Source organism: Nomascus leucogenys, chromosome 18, assembly GCF_006542625.1.
Source record: "Nomascus leucogenys isolate Asia chromosome 18, Asia_NLE_v1, whole genome shotgun sequence".
Taxonomy (NCBI): Eukaryota; Metazoa; Chordata; class Mammalia; order Primates; family Hylobatidae; genus Nomascus; species Nomascus leucogenys.
Genome location: NC_044398.1, coordinates 7,191,204 through 7,214,106, shown reverse-complemented (window position 1 = coordinate 7,214,106; position 22,903 = coordinate 7,191,204). Strand labels below are relative to the sequence as shown.

At 36.6% G+C, this 22,903-nt stretch overlaps 1 protein-coding gene across 1 annotated transcript in view; it reads right to left on the bottom strand.

Annotated features, from left to right (window-relative positions):
• The window catches only part of PHIP (pleckstrin homology domain interacting protein), a 139,295-nt gene extending 117,263 nt beyond the window's left edge, over positions 1–22,032 (bottom strand). Inside the window, exons 1-6 of the mRNA XM_030799018.1 lie at positions 21,410–22,032; positions 21,236–21,294; positions 21,080–21,109; positions 20,828–20,887; positions 3,810–3,960; positions 3,619–3,717 (exon numbers count right to left, since the gene is read on the bottom strand). Coding sequence (XP_030654878.1) covers positions 3,619–3,717; positions 3,810–3,960; positions 20,828–20,887; positions 21,080–21,109; positions 21,236–21,294; positions 21,410–21,449 — 439 coding nt within the window. The 5' untranslated portion in view covers positions 21,450–22,032. The remainder of the gene's footprint in view (positions 1–3,618; positions 3,718–3,809; positions 3,961–20,827; positions 20,888–21,079; positions 21,110–21,235; positions 21,295–21,409) is intronic.
• Between the last annotated feature and the right edge of the window lie 871 nt (positions 22,033–22,903).

Genomic DNA, 22,903 nt, shown 5'->3' with positions numbered 1-22,903 from the left:
ACCCTAGCCCGGTGCCAGATATAATTAGAGATACACAATATTTACTTAGTGAGTGAATGAATAATGTAGGACTCCAGGCAAGAAGTACCAAGGCCTGAAATGTGGCTGTGGCAATGATAATGGAGAACAAATTCAAGAAAGTAGAATAAACAGGTATTATATATTAAATAGACATAAGAAATGAACAGTAAATCTAAAACAAAATTATCTCCAGGCTTCTGGCTTGGAGTAACAAGGTTCAGAGTGTCAAAAATTACATTTTAGGTATTTTTAAGTTTGAGATGAATGTGAGATATTCAAGAGGTCCAACAGTTTCCAGATGGTTTGAAATATCTAAGAAAATCCAATTTTGCCACAAACTTAACCTAAAATTATCCTCTGAACTACAGTAAGAAGTCCAATAAAAAATTAACAAACCCTATGTCCAGTACAGTATCCTGGACTGAATCCTGGAATAAGAAAACGTAATTAGTGGGAAAATTTAGTGAGATATGAATAAGGTCTGCTGTTTAGTTAACAGTAATGCACCAATGTTAGCTTAGTCGTTCTGAGAAATAGACCAGGTAATGCAAAAGTATAACATTTGGGGAAACTGCATGAGGGGTATACAGGAGCTCTTTAAACCATCTGTGTAGCTTCTCAGTAAATAATTTCTTACTCCAAAATTAAAAGTTTATTTAAAGAAAAACTACTACCCCAAATGTGTCAAAATTTTAGTATTTGGGATCTATATTAAACATTTAAATCTATATACGTATCTTAAGAAAAGCCAAAATGTCAAGAATTTTTTCTTACCTCCACTGATACTTGGTAATACCACACTGACCAAGGAAAGGGCAAAGAAAAGTTTTAAAGGTAGCCAGACAGAAAATGGCAAAGACTCAACAAAAGAAGAAATAAGTCAGTACTACAAACATTCATATATATTTTTTTAAATCTTCTGAACCATACTGTAACAGCTTGAAATAATGCATTGTACCACTATGCAGGCAACTATTCGGGCAAGAAGACTGATGAATTATTTCTCCCCATCACCATCGTGTTCATAACTTTATAGTGATAATAAAACAAAATATATACCATGGTGAACTCTAGCAAAACACAGACACTAAACTATGACTATGCAAGTTGAGTCATTTTGATCAGTCTAGCTTCTCTGTAGTGCTTTCAAAAAATATATGTAAATACAATTTTTAAAAGTAGGCAAAATGGGCAATCTATTACAGGTGTTTCTTAACATAAAGCAAAGATTTTCCTGAAAATCACAATGGAAGAGAGAGAAAAAAATTTATCTTAAACTCTAAAAATAAAATAGTCTTTCAGAAAGGTACATCAATCACCTGCTTGGCAATTAATTCTGTTACCTACATGAATCAATTACATTTCTATGCTTGGATGCAAAATCCAAGGTATTTTTGCCATATGTATATATAGGGTTCTGTACCATCTGTTGTTTCCGGCATCCACTACGGATCTCAGAATGTATCTCCTGTGAATAAGGGAAGATAAATGTTCCTCTCTCCTTGTCAGCAGTATTTACTAATCTGACCATCAATGACGTGGCCTAAAATATTTTATTTGATTTTATAAATATTTGGTACCCTTTTCCAAAAAATGACTAACACCAATTTTCTTGAGTAGCCAAGTGTTATTATTAATAAATTTAGTTTACTGGGAATAAAGCATAGCATAATGGAGTCAAACAGTCTGGATGGAATCCTGGCTTCACTTCTCACTGCATGTGTGAACTTGGTCAAGTTACCAAAATCTTTCCATGCTTCAGTCTCCGCTGTAAAATAAGCATAATAGTTCCTACCTATAGAACATTTAAGGTTTTAAAAGAGTAAATAAATAGAAAATGCTTAGAACAGTGTCTGGCATACAGGAATTACTCACAAAGCAAATGTTATTTACCATCAATCATTCTTACATTTTCATTACCTACCACAGGCCTGACTGACAATGTACTGAAAGAACAAGCATAACATGTTCTCCTTACTATATGGATCTACAGTTTTTCAAAGACAGGATAAACTTTTCCTAAATGGGAAAACTCCTATAATATTTTATCTTTCCCTTCTTTCAGGAAACCTATTATACCACCTTAGAATACTTTTCTAAGTACAAATATACCCTCGTCTCTCAAATTCTTTTGTTGTTTTAATGGTTGTTCATTATAGCAAGATTATATATTGAAATTATTTAAACAGGACAATCTTATGTTTTAAAAAAAATCATACATGATTACCACCACGCAGAGATCACATACGTTATCTCTGAAAAGTAAGTCAGAGGAAACAATTCAGAATACATCAGAGAGTCAAAAACATGTAAAACATAGAAGGATAACAAAGCAGATAAAGTGTTTAAGTCCCATAGGAAAGGAGAGAGAAAGGAACAGAGGTTATTTTAAAAGATAATGACTGAGAATTTTTCAATGTCAATAAAAGACATTTCCAGAATCTAAACAAGACAAATTTTTAACAAATTAACGTCAAGACATATCATACTCAAACTGCAGAAAACCAGAAAGAGAAAAAATCTTACAAGCAATTAGAGAAAAAGGGATTGCCTTCAAAGTAGCAAGTTAGATAGTAGATTTAAACCCAAGTACATCAATGATTATATGTAAATGACTAAATGTTCCAGATAAAACACAAAGATTGTCATATTGTATTTTTAAAAGCCACTTTTATATTTTTAAAAGACAAGAAATAAAAGGAAACAAAAAGTTGAAAGTAAAATGATAGAAAAAGATAAAGATAGATATATATATAAATGCCAAACCAAAGTCATATAAAACTTACTATCTGTATAATAAGTATCCAGAAAAGAAAGAATTAAGTAAGATTTGAACAGGTGGAAGAAAGACGAGTAACATTCCTGGCTAGGCAGGAACATGAGAGTGGAAAAGAAGCTATGATTGAACTTTGAAGGTCTCTGAAAATTAGGAGTACACTTAGAGAAAGTACAACACTATTAAAATATCTTAACCTCTCTATACTATCTTGAGCAGAAGAGTGACACAACAAAGGTAAAACTGAATAAAGTTACTATTACAGTGTTACACACTATACTGGAAGGGAGAGAGAGATAGAAGACACCATAAGCAAGAAGATTAGTTTGGATGATGCTGTATTAATCCAGGTAAGGCAAGGGCCTGGTAGTAGCAGATGTGAAAGGCATGAACCTAGGAGGCATCTCAAGATATACTTGCATCAGTATTCCCTCTTTGAAACTTTAGCCAAAAAAAAAAAAAAAGTACTGTGCTCTTAAAAAGACAACTATTTTTGTCTCCTACCATTATAACTAATCTGAATTACATATTGATTTTACTAACTCGACCTAATAATATATACCTTAATATGGAACTTTTGTAAAAATAAAATTCCAATGAGCTAATTGGCCTACATAAGGTACAGTGTGCACAATCCCTAATTATACATGACTTTTTCACTATTAAAACTACTAATAAGGAAAAAAATCTATTTTTTTCTTTTTGAATGCAGATGTACATAATATGAAGTTCTCTAATACCACAGTAACTAAAAAACCTTTTCATTTTCAAAAGCTCTTTACCAAGAGGCTATTAACTACCAGTGAACTCAAACAACTCACCAATGCTGGGTGGGCTACCATAGTTAACTGGTGACTCAGGTGGTCTTCCACAGTGCAACGCAGCCAGAGCAGATCCTTTCCACACAACATGCTTGCAGCCTATTAAACACATGTATTTTTATGCATACAAAGAACACAAAAAACAAAAGTGAGATAAATAATGTCTAAATCCTACGAGAAAACTTTCATACTTTTATTTGTGCGTAGTAAAGACTGTCTTCCAGCTCCTAATAAAGTTTGTACTCCAGGAACACTTTGAGGAATTTCTTGTTCAAGAAGAGGTCCTAGTCGATGACATATTTGCAGCAAGTGATCAGGTGCTAAGTGTCTGTAATACTTCACCTATTATGTAAAAGACAAATATAGTATGTTTCAGTTTATCATTTTAATTTTCAAAATCTTTGAGCAACAATAAAAAAAAATGCATCCAAGTATAAAATATTTTTTTTTGCATCTTTGATGTAAAGCAAATCTCCAGAATAATTAAGAATTAAAAACAACTGATAGTTTATGTTATTAAAAAATTTAAGAACACTTAACATCTATGCTGAATTTCATAATTTACCAAAAACCTTACAGAGAGAAAGGCAAAATTCCAACTGCTGCTTTAAATATCTTTCAATCATAAAATAAAGCTACCCACTATAAAAAGTTTGAGCACTTTTGGAACAACTTCAAAATACTGCTTAATTTATACCTGCATTTGAAACCATGATATGAAATGCTAATATTTTTATTAGTCTTTCAATAAATAAACAATATTCATGATCTAAATAAAATTATATTGGAAAAAATACTATTGTATTACTTTATAATTAGCTATCAAGTTAGAAAAAAATTTCCACAGTAGTATCTAGTTCAGCTGTTCTCAAAGTATGTTTTGGGAACCCCTGGAGGTCCCTCAGATAAAACTTATGAATAATACTATATTAGTTGTTTTTCACTTTTTCTCATGAATGCACGGTGGAGGTTTCCACAGGACACATAACATGTGATGTCTTAACAGACTGAACGCAGAAACAGATAGGAAAATGTCTCCTCTATTAAACCAGATATTAAAGATTCACAGAAATGTAAAACAATGCCACGCTTCTCACAAATTTGTTTTGTTTGGGAATAATTATTATAAAAATGTTACTTATATTAACATGAGATTATAATATAATCTCATTATAAGTTTCTTTTTGAATGCAGATGTACATAATATGAATGCAGCAGTACATAATATAATATAATCTTATTATAAACTTATAATGAGATTAGTTTATTAGTACTATTTAATAGGTCTCTAATATGTTAAATGCTAAGTTTCTGATCTTTCTAATCTATTGGTAAATACCAATAGATTATAAGCCACACAAATAATGGAACTTCAATACATTTTAGTAAGTGTAAAGGGGTCCTAAGACCAAGAAATTTGAAAATTGTTCCTCAAGTTTACCAAGTAATGGCAACTTTAATATGAATTCCTTTGGATAAGACTGATGTGGGGGGAGGTGAGGATTTAAATCATTTCATTCCATCTTGCAATATCTGCTATACTCCAACTGCAGAAATCCATGAACGATATGTTTTTAAAGGTAGCTAATACTCATCCATCTAAACTGAAGCCAATAGGAGAAACCTACCTTACTCTTCATCAAAATACACTCCTTCTTTCACAAAGATAACATGGAGCCATACTGCCACCAAATAATCTTTGGTAAGATTATTTAAAACAGCAGAATTTGGCATACAGTAGGTGATAAGCCAGTAAAATGAGTATTTTTGGAAAAAGGAGTTCTAATAGAGTACGTATCATATGAATTACACATACTACCTCCTTGTTTTGCAGTCAAAAAGCACAGTGACATTGAAGTCTCTGAGAAATCCTGAGATAATTTCCCAAACTCATTTAGCTACAGAATCCCTTTTTTCCCTAATAATATCTATCATATTCACTCAGAACACACTTTAGGGAACACTAGTATGATTAGCTAAATAAAAAAGCATTTAAAAGAGAACTTAGCAAAATGAGTTTTTAAAATTGTATACTTTTCTTTAATCTCCCCCAAAATAATTTACCTAAAAATAAAATTTAGAAGTCTAGAATACTTGTAAGGTTGCTTCCAGTTCTAAGCTTGCAAATGATTATTTTAATATGACTTAATTGATCAAAATTCCTTTTAAAAATTTTACTTTAAAGAAGATGGAAGTTCATTACTTATTAACTTCAGATGGGTGATGATCCTGTTTTAGTATCCTCTGGCAAAATATATTTTCAGGTAGTGAAACTGAAAATCCTTACTGTAATATTCTATCTTTCAATAAAATATTATGAATCCACTCTGACTCAAGCTTTCTTTGGTGATTTAGAATGTTTGAATTTTTCAAAATCAACTTTCATTTTACAGTTAGAAGAGATACTTCCAGTTCTTAAATTCCTTGTGCTTTCTCTGGCTTTTGAGACTTTATACAAGCTGATCCCTCTGCTGGCAATCTTGTCTTACCTGCCCACCTCTACACCTCATTCTCCTTCATGTCTCAGTCTATGTCTCACTCACTGCCTTCCATGACCTATTTACACCACCTGTGCCCGTTTTTGGACACTTTGTGTTCCCACAGCACATTATACTCCTCGAATGTCCCTTCATCCCTCTAGCACTGTGTAGTACTTACCATATTAATTGTTCTTAATATATTTTGATACCTAGACTTTTAAGAGTCTAATGACAGCTATAATCTTCTTCCTCCAAAAAATACACAAGCCCTACCATTATTTGCCCTGTTTTGGGGGTTCATAAGACTCATGCACTATACTAAAATTGCCAGTTTACTTGTCTGTGTCCTGCATAAGGAGAGAGTGGGTCATTTTTACCTCTGTCTACCCAATACCTAGTGCAGTACTTATAGTTAAGTGCTTAATAAAGTTCTAGTTGGATATATGAAGATTTAAGAATATGCAGAAACTACTGACTTCCCCACTCTCAAAAAACTCAAAACATTTTGTTAGCACCTATCCCAGCACATAAAAATAGATGCAGTAAAATTTCTTTACATGGTATAATTCTTTATTCTAATAGTTTTGGGGTGAGTTTGTTTGTTTGTTTTGAGACGGAGTCTCCCTCTATCGTCCAGGATGGAGTACAATGGCGGGATCTCGGCTCACTGCAACCTCCGCCTCCCAGGTTCAAGTGATTCTCCTGCCTTGCCTTCCGAGCAGCTGGAATTACAGGCGCCCACCACCTAACCCCGCTAAGTTTTGTATTTTTAGTAGAGACGGGCTTTCACCATGTTGACCACGCTGGTCTCGAACTTCTGACCTCAAGTAATTTGCCCCCTAGGCCTCCCAAGTGCTGGGATTACAGGCATGAGCCACAGCATCCGGCCAATTCTAATAGTTTTAAAACACTTTTTAAAGAAAGCCTTAGAACATGTCTTCAAACAAAATTTTAGACAAAACAGATTAAAGGTACTCAGAAAGTATTCTTACTTAAGTGGCATCAGGGAACACATATCTCAATGCTTGACTCTCTACTTGCTTCCTCTTAGCAGTCCCTGAGGTACCACCATGAAAGGGTCTCTGGAAAGAACAGTGGAAACAGACTAACAAACAATGCTATTATCCTCTCTTTCCCAAGAATCCTCTTCCCCACCCCTCATTTTCTCAGCAGATGACCTAACCTACTTTACAGGAGAACCTTTTTTAAAGCTGAAGCTTTCTGTTTCTTCCCTATCAAATCTGTAAACCTACCTACACCTGTACCAATTCTGTAACTCTTAGTAACACAACTGTCCCTCTTAATAAATATTTAAGATCCAATCCCTCTACCTATGCTTTGAATTCTAACTTCTCTGACTGCATGGAAATCCTACACTATAAATTAGACCTCCACATTCTAGTATGTACACTAACTTCCTCTCAACCAACTCCTTCCCATCTACATGTAAACATGCTCATTTTGCATCCACTTTAGGAAAAAACAAAAATCCTGCCTAACTGCTATTATCCAACACCTCCCCACCCAAATATCCTGGCTACCCCTTTCCCGTTCTCTTCCTCTCCGGAAACATGTTTTTAAAACAATGGTCCATAGTCCATCTCATTTCATATCCCATCCTCTTCTCAATCTACTCCATACTAGCTCCCACTCATGACTTTACAAAAAATAGTTCTTATCAAAAGTTCACCTTCGGTTATCAATAACTCTAATAAGCATCTTTAAATCTATACCTTATTTAATGTCCCATAATATTTCACCTAACTGTTGAACACTTCCTCATTTGCAAACTATCTTCTCTTAACTTTCGTGACACTCCTTGGCTTGCCTTCTTCCTCTCCAACCATTCCTTCTCATTTTTCTTTTAGGCTTATAATCCTCTATACAGCCATTAAATAGTGAACTTCCTTAAGATCCTGGGCACCAGAGTCCAGTTCCAGATCCTCTTTTCTTCTCACTATATACTCTCTCTTTGGACAACTGTTACAACAATGATTGCCAAATTTCTATTTACAGCATAGACTTGCATATCAAACTTTCTTAAAACAGCTCTCTAGAGCCCCAAAGCATCTGAAACTCAACATATGCAAAACTGAATTGACGGATCCTCATGAAAACATTCCCCACTAAAGTGCTCCCTACCTTGGTGGATGTCAACCCCATTTATCCAACCTTAGAAGCCAGAAACCAAGGAGCTGCATTTTGTACACAGCCCATTCCTTCCTCCTTCACATCATATTCCCAATATCCAAGCAGTCACCAAGTTCAACTTAATTTTTCCTTCCTATTTTTAAATCCATCTACCTGTATCTCCATAACAGTCCAAATTCAAATAATCTTTGCAATAAACGCATACCTTTCCCAAGTGCACTCATGCCCCATTCAAATCTATTCTCTATATTGCAATTAGAATGTTCTTTCCAAAATACATATTGGATCAAGTCACCCCTACTTAAAACACTTCTGATGCTTTTCTCACTCTTTGGATACGGAATGTAACTTCCTTTGTTTTTCTGTACTCTACAGAATCTAAGTCTGTTTTCTTGGTTGCACACTTCCTGTGACTTTCCTTTATTAACTCAATATATCGGCTTGTGATTATACATTTAGAAGTATAATTTAATGTTTTTCTATTTCACCATTAACTACAAAAGAGCAGGGGCCATGAATCTTTTTGCTCTCAACTATACCTCTCTCTCTCTCTCTCTCTCACACACACACACACACACACACAGAATAAACAAAAATATTTCAATAAAACAATCTTTTCTACCTTTTTCTAAACATTCTTTATAAACATATTAACCATATTCATATTCTTCATAAATATTAATCCATTATTTACAGATATACATATGTGATTTTCAGTTTTCAAGTTAGTAAGAACCCCATATCTTTAATATAAACTTAAGCTTTTACTTTTAATTAGCTTTTATTTCACTGGTAAATAAAGACATATTTAAAATAATACAATAATAAAATCTCTTATCTATATTGTATGTATGTGGTTTCTCAGTAATCTGCCATACGATATTATTTCAGGGGAAAAATAGTCCCTCAAGATCCCCAATTTCTGATATACGAGTTACTTTCTGGGACCCTAGGTGCTTTCAAATTCTTAACATTCAACACATAAAAAGTTATGACCAGATTATAAAGTCAGTGTGATAAATTATACTAATATAGCTAACACATATTGGCTGCACACTGAATGCCAGGCCCTATGGTAAGTGTGGTAAGTTTTACATGGAACTACTCATAACTCTGAGAGGTATATACTATCATTATTCCCATTCTATAAAAAAATTATAGAATTTATTTAAAAAGATATTGTGACCTTCCCAAGTTCAAACACAGCACATCAGAGAGTCAAACCACAGCAATATAACTCTGGACCCTACAATTCATACTATCACACAAATGACCTATTACCTCAAATATGTGTATATATCAATGTGCAAGATATAAGCAAGTCATACAACAGACAATTTGAATAGTTTTCAACACAGACATTAAACTGAGCCAGAAAAAGAGAAACATTTCACAGTTCACTTTCACTACTAAGGAAACTAGCATAAAGGCATAAATTCCTATAGGTAAAAGGGAACACTTTAAAAAATTCTAACGGTAAAAGTAGAAGATAAAACTACAATATTTATAAGATTATACTGCTCTAAACCCTTAATTTAAAATTAGAAAGTAAAAACAGATTAAAGAGTTAATACCAAATTCATTATTACTATTTTTAAAATTTCCCCAAGAATGCCCATATATCAGTAGTGCTCAAAACTTTTTAAACTCATCCACCCTGATTTTGTTTTTGTTTGTTTTTTAAGGGGGTGGGGGGATCTCGCTCTGTCACCAAGGCTAGGGGGCGCAGTAACAGCTCACTGCAGCCTCAAATTCCTGGGCTCAAATGATCCTCCCACCTCAGCCTCCAGAGCAGCTGAGACTATAGGTGCGTTACATCACGCCTAATTTTTATTTTATTTCTTTAGAGACAGCATCTCTCTCTGTTGCCCAGGCTAGTCTGGAACTCCTGGCCTCAAGTGATCCTCCTGCCTCAGCCTCTCAAGTAGCTAGGATTACATGTATGAGCCACCATGCCTAGCTCTTATCCCTTTTTGATGAACAAAACATTTTCTCTCCTCCAATAAGATGCAAGAACGGGCCCTATGGATGCAAATCCTGATGCCATCCCACTGAGATTCACACCTCTACTGGCTAAACCAGGAGGCTAGTCAGAGCTTTTTCAAACTTACGTCCCTTCCACCTCCGTTCTCAGTTCAGTTGCTTGCTATGGGAACAACAATCTTTGGTTAACTGTCCATCCATTTTAATCCTTTTTCATGGTTAAAACTTGAATTAGCCAAAGGTATCCTTTTCGTAAAATATCATGTTATATTATTTAGAGTACAAGTCAGCAAACATTTGTAACCATCATATGGTAAATATTTGAGGCTTTAAGAATCATATACTATTTCCATTGCATGTTCTTATTTTTTAAAAACAATTCTTTAAAAATGCAATAACCGGCCGGGCACGGTGGCTCACGCCTGTAATCCCAGCACTTTGGGAGGCTGAGGCGGGCAGATCACGAGGTCAGGAGATTGAGACCATCCTGGCTAACACAGTGAAACCCCATCTCTAATAAAAATACAAAAAATTAGCCGGGCGAGGTGGCGGGCGCCTGTAGTCCCAGCTACTGGGGAGGCTGAGGCAGGAGAAGGGCGTGAACCTCGGGGGGCGGAGCCTGCAGTGAGCCAAGATCGCGCCACTGCACTCCAGCCTGGGCGACAGCGAGACTCTGTCTCAAAAAAAAATAAATAAATAAAATAAAATAAAATAAAAATGCAATAACCATGCTTAGCTTGATGGCCTCCCAAAAACAGATCTCCTGCACAATTTACCCACAGCAGCCATTATTAGTTTACCACCCCTGATCGAAAGAATGATTCATGGTTCTAGCAATGTTTCCATCAGCAAGAACAAAAGAATTCTGTGAAACAGCAGCAACTCTGCTCATTCCTTGTCCATCTTGGCCCAAGTCTTAAATCTGTATCATCCCTTTTTCAGATCACATATATAAAATATTTCTAAAATTATCCATTGCAATTTGAACAAAAGGGTCATCTTCTGAGAATGTGAATTACAGTATGGAAGAAACAAGAAACTGAGCTCTTTGAGAGGTTTATTATCCTGCATTTTTGGCTAAAACAACATTTTCTGATAGTATGCTACTTCACATAAACAGCCATCCTTCCCAGCCAAAAAATTTTGCCATTATCTCAGTGGAAGGTATTGTTAAAAGGCAAGTGTTATCAGTGGGAAGAAAATACAACGGATCTGGAAGCTGCTGCATTCTAGCAGACATACTGTCACTAAGAACTCTACTCGGTTTTTAAAGAAATGGTCAGTAGTATAAAATGTGAAATCTCACCGGGTATGGTAGCTCATGCCTGTAATCCCAGCACTTTGGGAGGCTGAGGTGGAGGGATCACTTGAGGTCAGGAGTTCAAGACCAGCCCTGCCAGCACGGTGAAACCCCGTCTCTACCAAAAATACAAAAATTAGCTGGACGTGGTGGCACATGCCTGTAGTCCCAGATACTCGGGAGGCTGAAGCAGGAGAATTGTTTGAACCCTGGAGACAGAGGTTGCAGTGAGCCGAGATCATGCCACTGCACTCCAGCCTGAGTGACAGAGCAAGACTTTGTCTCAAAAACAAAACAAAACAAAACAAAATAAACAAAAAAACCCCACGAAATCTCAAGTCACAGCCTGGGTTTAAAGTTGCTAAGGCTGAGGGTGGGAAAAACATTTACTCTTTCTAAGTCTCACTGTCCTCATCTGTATGACTAGCAAGACAACAGTTACCACCTTGGAAAGTAGTGATAAATTATTAAATTAAACCATATGAAGTAGTTAGTACTGTACCTAACAGTTGGCTGTTACTTTAATTACATTCTGTATTACATATTGACCCTTCATGTTGAACAAAATCTTTGTAAATCTAAATAAGAAAAAAATTTGAGCATCTTTTTAACAATCTTTTCAAAGTGATGTTAGATCAATATATTCATTCCAATTATTTGATTTAGCTGTGAAGACCTAGAAGTGCCCTTCTGTCCTCTAGCATATAATTATTATGAAAATAAAACCCTGCTGTTTGGCACCAGTATCATCTGTCTAACTAGGCTTTCACTTCATCCTTATGTTCTGAACACCTAATTGGTTCTAAAAAAGTCACTTTTTCAGATCTTCTCACATCTATTCTCTCACAGTTTTGTCAGATATAAAAGGCTAGTTACACTTCTGCTCTCTATTATGTTTTTGAGTTCTAAAAGGCCAGTTTATTGGAATATAGTTCTTATTTGTACACTACTATAGCATATAAACAAAATTATAGAAATACAATATATTGTATATACATTATATTGTATTATTTATAATATATAATATACAATATATAAATATAAATTTATAGAACACTATGTGATAATTAATTACTGTGTAAGGCCTATATTAAAATCCCAGCCCCTAAAATTCTAAAAACATCCAAGCTTATAATTATAAATCTGTTACTAACAGTGTGGGTTAAATTATATCTATAATCTTTAAAGAAAGAATGCATTTTCTGATTTTTTAACTGTAATAGCTTCTCCACAGAAAAACAAAGACTTCCTTTGTGCTGAGTGATCTCAAAATTTATTTATCTTCATAAGCACATCAGCTTAAGTATTCTCCCTATTTCATACATAAAGAAAACTGAAGTTCAAAGGCAGCAGTTTGTCTGAGGGCACACATTTGGAAAACAGGAGAAATAGTAATCAAACCCAGGTCTCCTGATTCCAAGTTTACTGTTATTTTTATTATGTTACAGCTTCCTTATTAGAACTTTAGTTTTCTCCCCATTGACACATAGATTTGATTAGAAACTTAATAGAACCCATATAAGTCAGTTCAAGTCAAGTCCTCTAACTTGGGTAACTATTCTCAGAAGGACCCTTAGATGCCTATTATGTCTTTATAATTATAATAAAATTAATATAGAACCTTATTAAGTGTCAAAATTAATCTCGACGGTCTATCTGCTCAAGTAATTGTGAATAAACAAGCTTCAAAGAATATGTCATATTCAGAATTTAGTCAACTGTTAAGAATTCATTTAGATAATAATTCAGTTTACATTATCAATACAATTACCAATACAAATTTGTCATTTAAAGAAAATGCAATACTAACAGAAAAACAAACAGAAAAAGAAAATGCAATACTACGCTTCCAAATTTTATTCATCATAAACCAATTATATCTTGCTAAAAAAAAAGAGACTCTATTCAGAATTGAGGTTTCCATAAACCAAAGTAGGGATGCTCCATAAAAAATAATTTAAAATACAACAAAATGACAACATTTAACTGCTTAAAATAATAAATTTTCAAGTTTTGATGTTTAAGTCGTCATATGTGCTAATTTGTGTAATTTTAAAATTCCCTTTAAAACATCATTAGTAAAACGTTAAACTCAAATCTAGGAATCTGCTGAAAAGTTACTGTGTATTAATTTAAAGACGAAAAATCCTTTAACTGCTTATACTAAGGCCAACGTAAATAATCTTGAACAACCAGTTTCATTTTTAATGTTTCAGTTCCAAGCACAGTACTCAAAATAACACAATTCTTATACAATGACAGCAAAGTTGTTTCAGACAGCGGATGTTTCACTAAGTTGCCTAGAATTTAGTGTCTCTACACCCAAAAACTAAACCAGAGTCAAACACGAGATATATATTTCTTGCTTTATACTATAACCTTTGCCAAGACAAGTTACATGCCTTTTTCTATTCATGACAGCGACCAAATAGACCATGACACATGACCACGGGTCAGCTGGAGTCCAGAACAGTCATCCTCCAATCTCCACGGGGGAATGGTTCCAGGAAACCCCACACCAAAATCAAAATCCAGGATGCTCTAATTCCTCATATAAACTGGCACAGTATTTTCATATAACCTATACACCCCTCCTGCACACTTTAAATCATCTCTAGATTACTTATAATACCTAATACAATGTAAATGTTATGGAAATAATTGTTAGAATGTAGTTTTTAAATTTTTTATATATATTTTTTCTAAATTATTTTGATCTACAGTTGAATTCACAGATGTGACACCCGCAGGTAAGAAAGGCCTGCTGTACATGAATTCTTTCTGTGTCTCTTCTGCAAAAAAACCTGCCATAGCCATCTGTACTGTCATGGATAACCTAGGGCTTACCTATACCACACATCTCATTCACCTTACGATTTAGTTTTAATGTAAGCAGAAGTTGCATTCGACTATGTTGCCACCTAAATTTTCTTATCAAAAACTTCTCATCCAACCATCCTTTTCTTACCTGTGATGCCTAAGCTCAAATACGGCTGTTTTTGAGTGTGTAAGGTAAATAACTAAAGGAGGACCTGCCTCACAACTGATGATTGCCTTCTCTGTAGTAACTTCTCAACTTACATTCATCACTATTCAATACGATAAGCTTGTGATTTTTCAGTACCCTGCTTTATCAAATTCCATCAAGAAAAAACATCTTATCATTTTCACCAATTTGTTATCAAATACTTACACTCCTCTATATTCCATAGGTCCAATAACATTATTCATTGCAAAGTAATTTATTAACTCACAATTTCCTCATCATTTCATTGACATAGCTTCTCAAAAAATAATAGAAACTGAGAATGTTCACATTTAAAATGTCTTTCTAAAATTTTAAATTTGATTCCTATAATAGCCTTTGCCACTTTTAGATATAACCACAAAAGCAACTTAAATATCCTAAAATTAGCTGTTAAATTTTTTTTTCTAAGTAAAAGTGCATTAAAATAGGAAGTTATTTTAAATAAGTATGTTTGGTATTCTCTGGCAACTAAAGGCTACTTAGCTTAGTATTACAGATATTTTTCTATGAATTCTGAAATTTATACAAGGAAACTACTAGTAAGAATGAAACTAACCTGTTTAGTATTACTTGTTCAGAGTAAGTTGTACAAGATACATTTTATTTGTTACAATTCTGTAGTGACATGGTAAATACCCACAAAATTTGAGAAAGGGAAGAATGACTGTCAATTGGTTTTAACTTAAGCTGAAGCTGCATTAGACTATTATTATTATTATTTTCTTATTCATCCACAACTTTCCAGATTATGAAGAAAAAAAAGAAAACCAAAAACTAACTTACAAAGAAATTCTGAATCAACTAAAAAACTGAAATTGATTAGGATTTATTTAACCTAAAGCTAAAGTCTTTCTTAAATTCTGTTTAAAATATACATAAACAGATTGACAAAACAGAAGTCAAGACATGTCTTCTCTGACAGTTTCCAAAAAGAATACAAACTATTGTGATGGTTGTAAATCTCATAAATAACTGTATAGAAGGAGGCAAATGCAATAGCCAAATTCTCTTCATATATTCCTAAATGTCATTTGATGATTACCCAAAGAAAAAAAGCTTTGCATATTCTCTAATCAATTCAGGATATGTCAACCACCCAAATTATTTCTTAATGTTCAGTGTTCCATAAAAACAAGTCACAGTAGAAATCAGTAGCAAAATTTTTCCAGAGGTCTATCCACAATGCCTTAACCATGATTTGTTTTTGGTATTAACTAAACATTTTTCCTTATTTTTTAGACCTGTTTCATCCTTGAGTCTATAAAGTAATTATACTAATAGTATCTTCCGAAGATTTTTTTTTTCTTTTCTTGAGACAGGGTATCATTGTGTCGCCCAGGCTGGAGGGCAGTGGCATGGGACACAGCTTATTGCAGCTTCATCCTCCCTGGGCTCAGGTGACCCTCTCACCTCAGCCTTTGGGGTAATTCGGACTACAGGCATGTGCCACTACACCTGGCTAATTTTTTTTTTAGTTTTTGTAGAGATAGGGTTTTCCATTTTGTCCAGGCTGGTCTCCAACTCATGGCCTCCCAAAGTACTGGGATTACAGGCATGAGCCATCCACCACACCTTGACTCTTCTGAAGTTTTAATGTGGCCTTTTTATACTGCAGATTCTATGTTCAGAAAGTACATACACACTTGTGCCTGAAATAAAAATGTAAATGCTTTTCTTAAAGAAAACTTTATTATAAAGCTCTAAGCGGAACAACCTTTACTACCACTACTAAAGTTCTGATAATAGCAAACCCAAACCCTTACATAGTACTTGATTCATGCCAGTTATTACTCACAGACCACACAAAGTAGAAGCTATTATTAGCCCATTTTACAGAATGGAAAACAGACTCCCTCAATACGATTCTGCCTCACAACAATCAAATAAAAACGATTATGGTTTGCGAAAGGGACACTCCAGCTCCCGCTTTATGTTCATGCTGCTTTACAATTATTTAAGAATATTAACAATATAGTAAGTATTGCATTTAAAAATGTTTGTAAATGCCTCAAATTTTAAAAAATGGTATAATCATCAATAGAATAATTCTATACGTAAGAAAGAATGCTCCTTCAGCCTCTCAGCAACATATTCACACCAAACATTTTATTCATCATATAACCCTTCACACCTAACATATTTTATTCATCATTATAACAACCATGTGAGATTAAAGCTGTTTTAGAGACTACCACGCAAAGCTTCTATTTCATTGATACTCTACTAAAAAAGGAAACAGTAACTCTACTACACACATTTACTTTATTACATGTTCCCCCAACCCCAAAAAATTATAATAATCAAGTGTTGAAACTATGTTATCTTCAATATAGAATGGGAATCCCTAATTCTAAAACATTTAATATGGTATCTTTTTTTTTTCCCTGAAAGTTGTCTCTAGGTTTTATACCTTAACTTTCACATTAATCAGCACACACTAAATAAATGTATACCTAAGATACATACTTAAATAAATCCTATCCATTGTTCCTATTCATCTCTGAATTTGAGACCACCAATAATGAAAACTAGTACTTAAACTATGATGGAAATCATGGTAATTTTGGGGCATTTTACAACGTAGTTAGTGTCTCAAATCATCTTTGCAACAAGAAATGATATTACCACCAAAGAATGGCACTATGAAAAGCATTCATATAATTTTGTAACCTATGTGATTTCTACTTTCTGTGTTTTGGAAAATTAAACTCTAAGAATGAAATAAAGCTTAGTTCTTAAATATAATGTACTACTATTTCTAGTTCAAAATCACAGATTATCAGATTGAAAAAATTTCAATCCACTTATTTTTCAAATGAGGTAACTGGGACAAAGAGAAATTCCATGACTTGCCCAAGATTACCTACAGGTTAACTGTCAGCAGGGCTTAAAACCACAATCCACATCTCCTGACTCCCAATCCTTTCACTTGAAACAAACAAACAAACAAAAAAGATTTCTAATAAAGTGGAATAATTTTAAGAAAGGCAAGTATCACTATTTTACAAGGAAAAAATTAAATCATTTTAACAGATTGGCAAAACATGAACTAGTTCTTGGGGGGAAAAAAGAGAAGTCTTACAAGAAAAAATGTAATCAAGAGAGCCCCAAATCCGGTAAAATGCTTGACAATTCTGCCTCTAGATCTCATAAACATGCAATCATCATTAAGTGACAACTAGAAAGCAGACTTAATGAACTAACTAGATTCACTATTCAAACTAAGAAATTGTTTACAAATGACAAAGCTTTCCTTTCGTCCAAAAAAAAAGTTTTTTATTCTACAGTTTAAGAATTCTGATACTTGGGAAAAGTGCCCCTTTTCTTTAAAATAAATCTCATATTTTAAAAAATGTAAAATCTAATTAAACGTATACCATAGTACCAAAAACAACTTTTAGCTTCCTATCCAATTCCATTTACTTTGTTAAAAATGTTTTAAATCTTAAGGTAGATGGTGATAATCACAGTCATGTTTTATACCAGAGACAGAAACAACCATAAGATATGAGCATTTCCTTTCTCAATCACACTTGAAATGAATGCATCAATTTTAACCTGTAAACTTTTAAAACTGCTCTTAAAATTCTACTTTCCTCTTAATTAAAATTCAACCATTACGATTATAACTAGACTAGCTACAGATGATCAGTGCCTATTTTTAAATTCACATGTACAAATATTACACCCCATTTTAAACAGCGATAATTTGAGGTTTTCTAGAAATTTCAATGTGATGTGATATATGAGTTCTCCCATTTAAAATACTGCTCAGTTTATTAGTTAATACAACAAATCATTTCCAGGTAGAGTGAAAACTAATGAAACTACAGTTTCACTCACCAAGTAATTTTCAAATCAATGTTAAATAAATTCAACTCCATATGCAACAACGTAAAACTTTTTAAGTCAGAAGAATTAAAATAGAAAATACTGTACAAGAGACTTTGCATGTGCTGACTTAGATATTGAACAGCAAGATCTACTATTGAACAAAAAAATCCAGTGTTCCAAATGTTTTTAGACCTAACTAAATCTCAACTAAAAAGGTAAAATAAAGTTAACTCACACACCTAGATATACAGTTTGATGGATGAGAAAGCACCTCAAATGGTACCTTGCATCCAGTAGATATAGAGTAAGCAATATGCCGAATGAATGAAAAGAGAAAACTAGTCAAAGAACTCCAAGTTCTAATAAGATTTCTAAACTGTCTGATAAGTATGCCAACGTTCCTGTTCTAGTAAGGAGAAAACTCCAAGCAAGAAAAACCACTTCCATTCAAAATAGGTGAATTTTGAGAATAATACATAGATAAAAAGAATGCTTACTGTATCTTAGAGCTGAGATGCAGACTAGGGATAGAAATTCACTTTACTAATAATTCCTCCCCCCCACCCTCCCCCCAAAAATTAACTCAAAATCAAAATTGATAGCTCATTTTTACTGAAAAAAAAAAAAAAAAGATATTCCTACGAGGATTAGCCATTACCATAATTTAGCCAGATACCATTAAGCTGCTTCATTTAAAAAATGTAACATTACCAAAAGATTTCAAGAAAACGCAGCAATCCTCGGTGACTTAAGGTTTGTGGGTTTTTAAGAGATGCACACATGTAAAAGCAGATGCAAAGATGAGTTTTGTAAAACCTGCCCCATCTTAAAAATGGAGTATTATAATCTTTGCGATAATTTTTTCAAACAGCAAGGAAGACATGTAAATTCACTGAAGACTTCTATCAAATATTTATAAACCTAAAAATTAATTTCAAATTAGTAAATCTTGGAGTTTACTTCCAGCTCCATTCACTTTGGCCAAGAATTGAATGAAAGTAACCCAAATCACTCCTTGAAAACTAACACACGTTCAGTGTGAAAATGAATACACTAATACACTGTTAAATCTCCATTAGATTTATTAAACCTCAGTACCCTTGCTTATTTCAACAGCCGTGAGCGGTTATCAACAACTTATATTAAACCACAAGAGATTTATACACAAAAGTTAGGAAATATACTATATACAAAAAAAAAAAAGCCATTATAATCACGTCCTGCCTTCACCTCACAAGACACTCATTCTAAGCTCGCTGAAACTTCCTAGTCATTAGAGAAGTTCTGATGAAGTAACATTAGTAATTATAACTATCTCAAAACGGTTACAAAAGCCTCATAAAATCAACGCACTACATAAATTTCAAAGGCTTGGTGTGTCCGGTGCGACTGCTTTAACTGCCCCACACACATATACACACAACGAACCTGCATCAGTTTAGGAGAAAGTGTTACAGAAAATATAGCTCCTTTAAAATAACTTCCTATCACAATACTGAAGCGATAGATCCGCTTCTGAAAAGCAATTTTTAAAGATTCCTAAGATACTCATTTTGACAACCCACAAAATTAAGGTCTTAAATTTTTAAGCTATTAAACAAAATTTGTCCCAATATAAACACAACAACTTTTATTGGCCAGGTTCCATCCCACAGTAACTATGTGGACAAAAATCAAAACTCTTCAGTGTACTCCAATAATAATTTTTAATTAAACGAGAGGCATACCGTAAGAATTAAAAAAAGCCTACTAAACTTCTGGTTTTAGGGAATTACAGGCTTTACACTTCTGCAAAGATGTGTTTTAGTAAATGCAAGACGAAGCACTGACCAACTATCATCACACATCAGAACCCTTCCGACAAAAAACCTGGGACTGAATTTAAGGAAAACAAAATAAACGATAGAGGAGGAAAAAAATAATGTCTTGCCACGGTACCGCAGCGGCTGGATAGCCTGCTTGTGAAATGCTAATGCCACTTCGGAGCAGTTAGTCACCAGCTATTGTGTAGGGCAGGAGAAAGCCGAGCCGGCCGCGCGTGCAGAGCGAGCAAGCGAACGAGCGAGCGCGCTCTCCCTCTTCGCGCCGCTCCCGCCGCCGCCGACTCTCGCGCGCCCCCGCGCCCGCACGGACGCGCGCGCCGGCCCCTCCTCCTCCGGCCTTGCACTGCACAACACTCATGACGTATCTTTATTTCTAGCACATTAACAAAATATCACAAATAAATTGTCCGCAGCCCCTGCGACCCCGGAGTACGAGCACCCCCGGCCACTGGCCCCCGCAGACCCCGCGCCGGCCTCCCAACCCTCCCCGTGGCCTTTGGAGCTTTCACGTTCTAGGGCCAAGTTTTTGTCTCTGTAAAAAATTGCGGGAAATTCAATTTTTATTCGACTCAGGGAAAAGTTTCTTTGCTCTGCGACGTGAATGTCTCACCAGATTCTGGTAGGTCCTGGGATGCTCCTTCCCGGTCCAGTCGGTGCGCCGGGGCAGCAGCTGCGGGGAGAGGACACCCCGTGAGCCCGGCCCCCGGCCCCTACCCGCCCGCTCCCCTCCCCCGCCCGCCCCGCGCCCCGGCGGGGACCCCGAGCCCCGCGCCCCGCGCCCTGGCGGCGGCGGCAGCGGCGGCGCAGCGGCCCAGAGGCGGCCGCGCGACGGCGGGACGCACCGGGCCGCCGCCGCCCTTACCTCCTTCTCGGCCACCTCGCGGATCAGCACCTGCAACAACAAAGCGGGGAGAGCTGAGCCCCGCGCCCCGGGCCGCGGCCCCGCCGCCGCCGCCTCCCTCCCCCCACGCCCGCGAGCGGCGAGCGCCGGCCCGGCCCGCGCCGCGCGCCGCCGTACCTGAGCCGCCTGCTGACAGGGTCCATCTTCCAGGAACCGGGCGATGAGGAAGTAGAGCTCTGCGCGGGAGAGAGGGACGGGGAGACACACAGGCTGAGCGGTCGGGCGGCGGGGGGCGGGGGACCGCGGGCGGAATCGCCCGGTGCCAGCGGCCCCGGCAGCCCCCCGACTTACCCGATCGCAGCTCCGAGAGGCCTTTCCTCTCACAAGACATGTTTATGGGTCACTTCAGGGCCGCCGACGGGACACCCCGCCGCCGAGGGGAAGCGGGGACGGTGCCGCCGCCTGCCCTATAGCTGTCAGTGTGTGTTCACGAGCCGAGCTTCGGCTCCACCATTCAAGCAACGGCGGCGGAGGCGGAGGAGGAGGAGGAGGAAACAACAACTCTCAGGCAGCGGCTACGGCCGTGGCCGCCTCCGCCGCGGATCCCTCCGCCGCAGAAAGGAGTCCGCCGCCTTCGCGGCCCCGGGCTCGGCCCCGGCTCCGGCCCGCGCCCCCACCCCCCGACGCTGAAAAAGGAGTGCCTCCGACCCCTCGTCCCCAGCGCTCCGCACCCGGCACAGCGCGACCCCCACCCGCTCCTCCCCGCAGGGCGTGCGATTTATTTATTTATTTCCAGTCGGAGAAGATGTCGGAGCCCAAGCTGCCGGTTGGTTGGAAGGCGCTTTCTCTGTGGAGGCCGATAGTGGCAGGGAGGGGGCCGGGACCGGCTCCGCGGAGGGATCTGACGCACACGGAGCCGCAGCACAGGCTCTATTCAGCGGCGCTGGCTGGAGCTGAGATGGAAGTTAGTTTCTATGTAGCAGAAATAGGAAACAAATGAAGCAAAACTGCACAGAGAGGGGAAATGCCCCAAGGATGGGTCTCACTCACGCGCGTACACAGACACACACGCAGAGAGCACTCTCACGCTGGGCGAGCTCGGGATCGCGCTACCCTGCCCGAGTTGAATGATAGTGTTTGGTTTCTGTCTCTTGCCATGTGCATGTGTATAAATGCTGCGGATTGGCATCTGTGTAAGTCTTGTCCTGCGTTATTTCTGCAGCCTATGCAAGTGTTGTGTAATTTATTGGAGTGCTGTATATTGCAATAGAGGTTTAGGCTGCTTTTTGTTAAGCACTTGCGTTTTGCAAACCCGTTATTTGCTGAAGCCACCTCTGCATATTTCTTTTATTACTGCCATTGCCTTTGGCGTACGTTTTTTAAATGTTTTTTATTGTTAAACGGGCAAAGCGAACTCTTGATTTGTACTTCAGATACTCTTTTTCCTTATTACAAAAAGGCTAGTGATGGCTAATTAGGTATTTGGAATTAAAGAACCTTAAAGCTTTTTTAAGTGTTTACGAGAAGGGAGAATGTAAACCTGAGGGAAAGGAAAGGACGCTAATATTCATCTCTAACTGATCTGGAGGTAATTTAGTGACAGATCGATAACCTACCGAAGGATATTGAAAGAGTATACTACAGTTTAGCCAAGGTGAATAGTGATTAAATAATTTAAATAATTGTGTATCTTTCAGTTCACTTCGTCATGCTAATTAATGGCTTCTAATTTGAGATGTAAACCATTCCTGTTTACAGTTAATCACGGGAAGACTTCTTGAAAACTGACGAAAAGGAGAAAAAAACAATCTTTCGTAAATTAGTATGTAATTACCGGTTTTATAT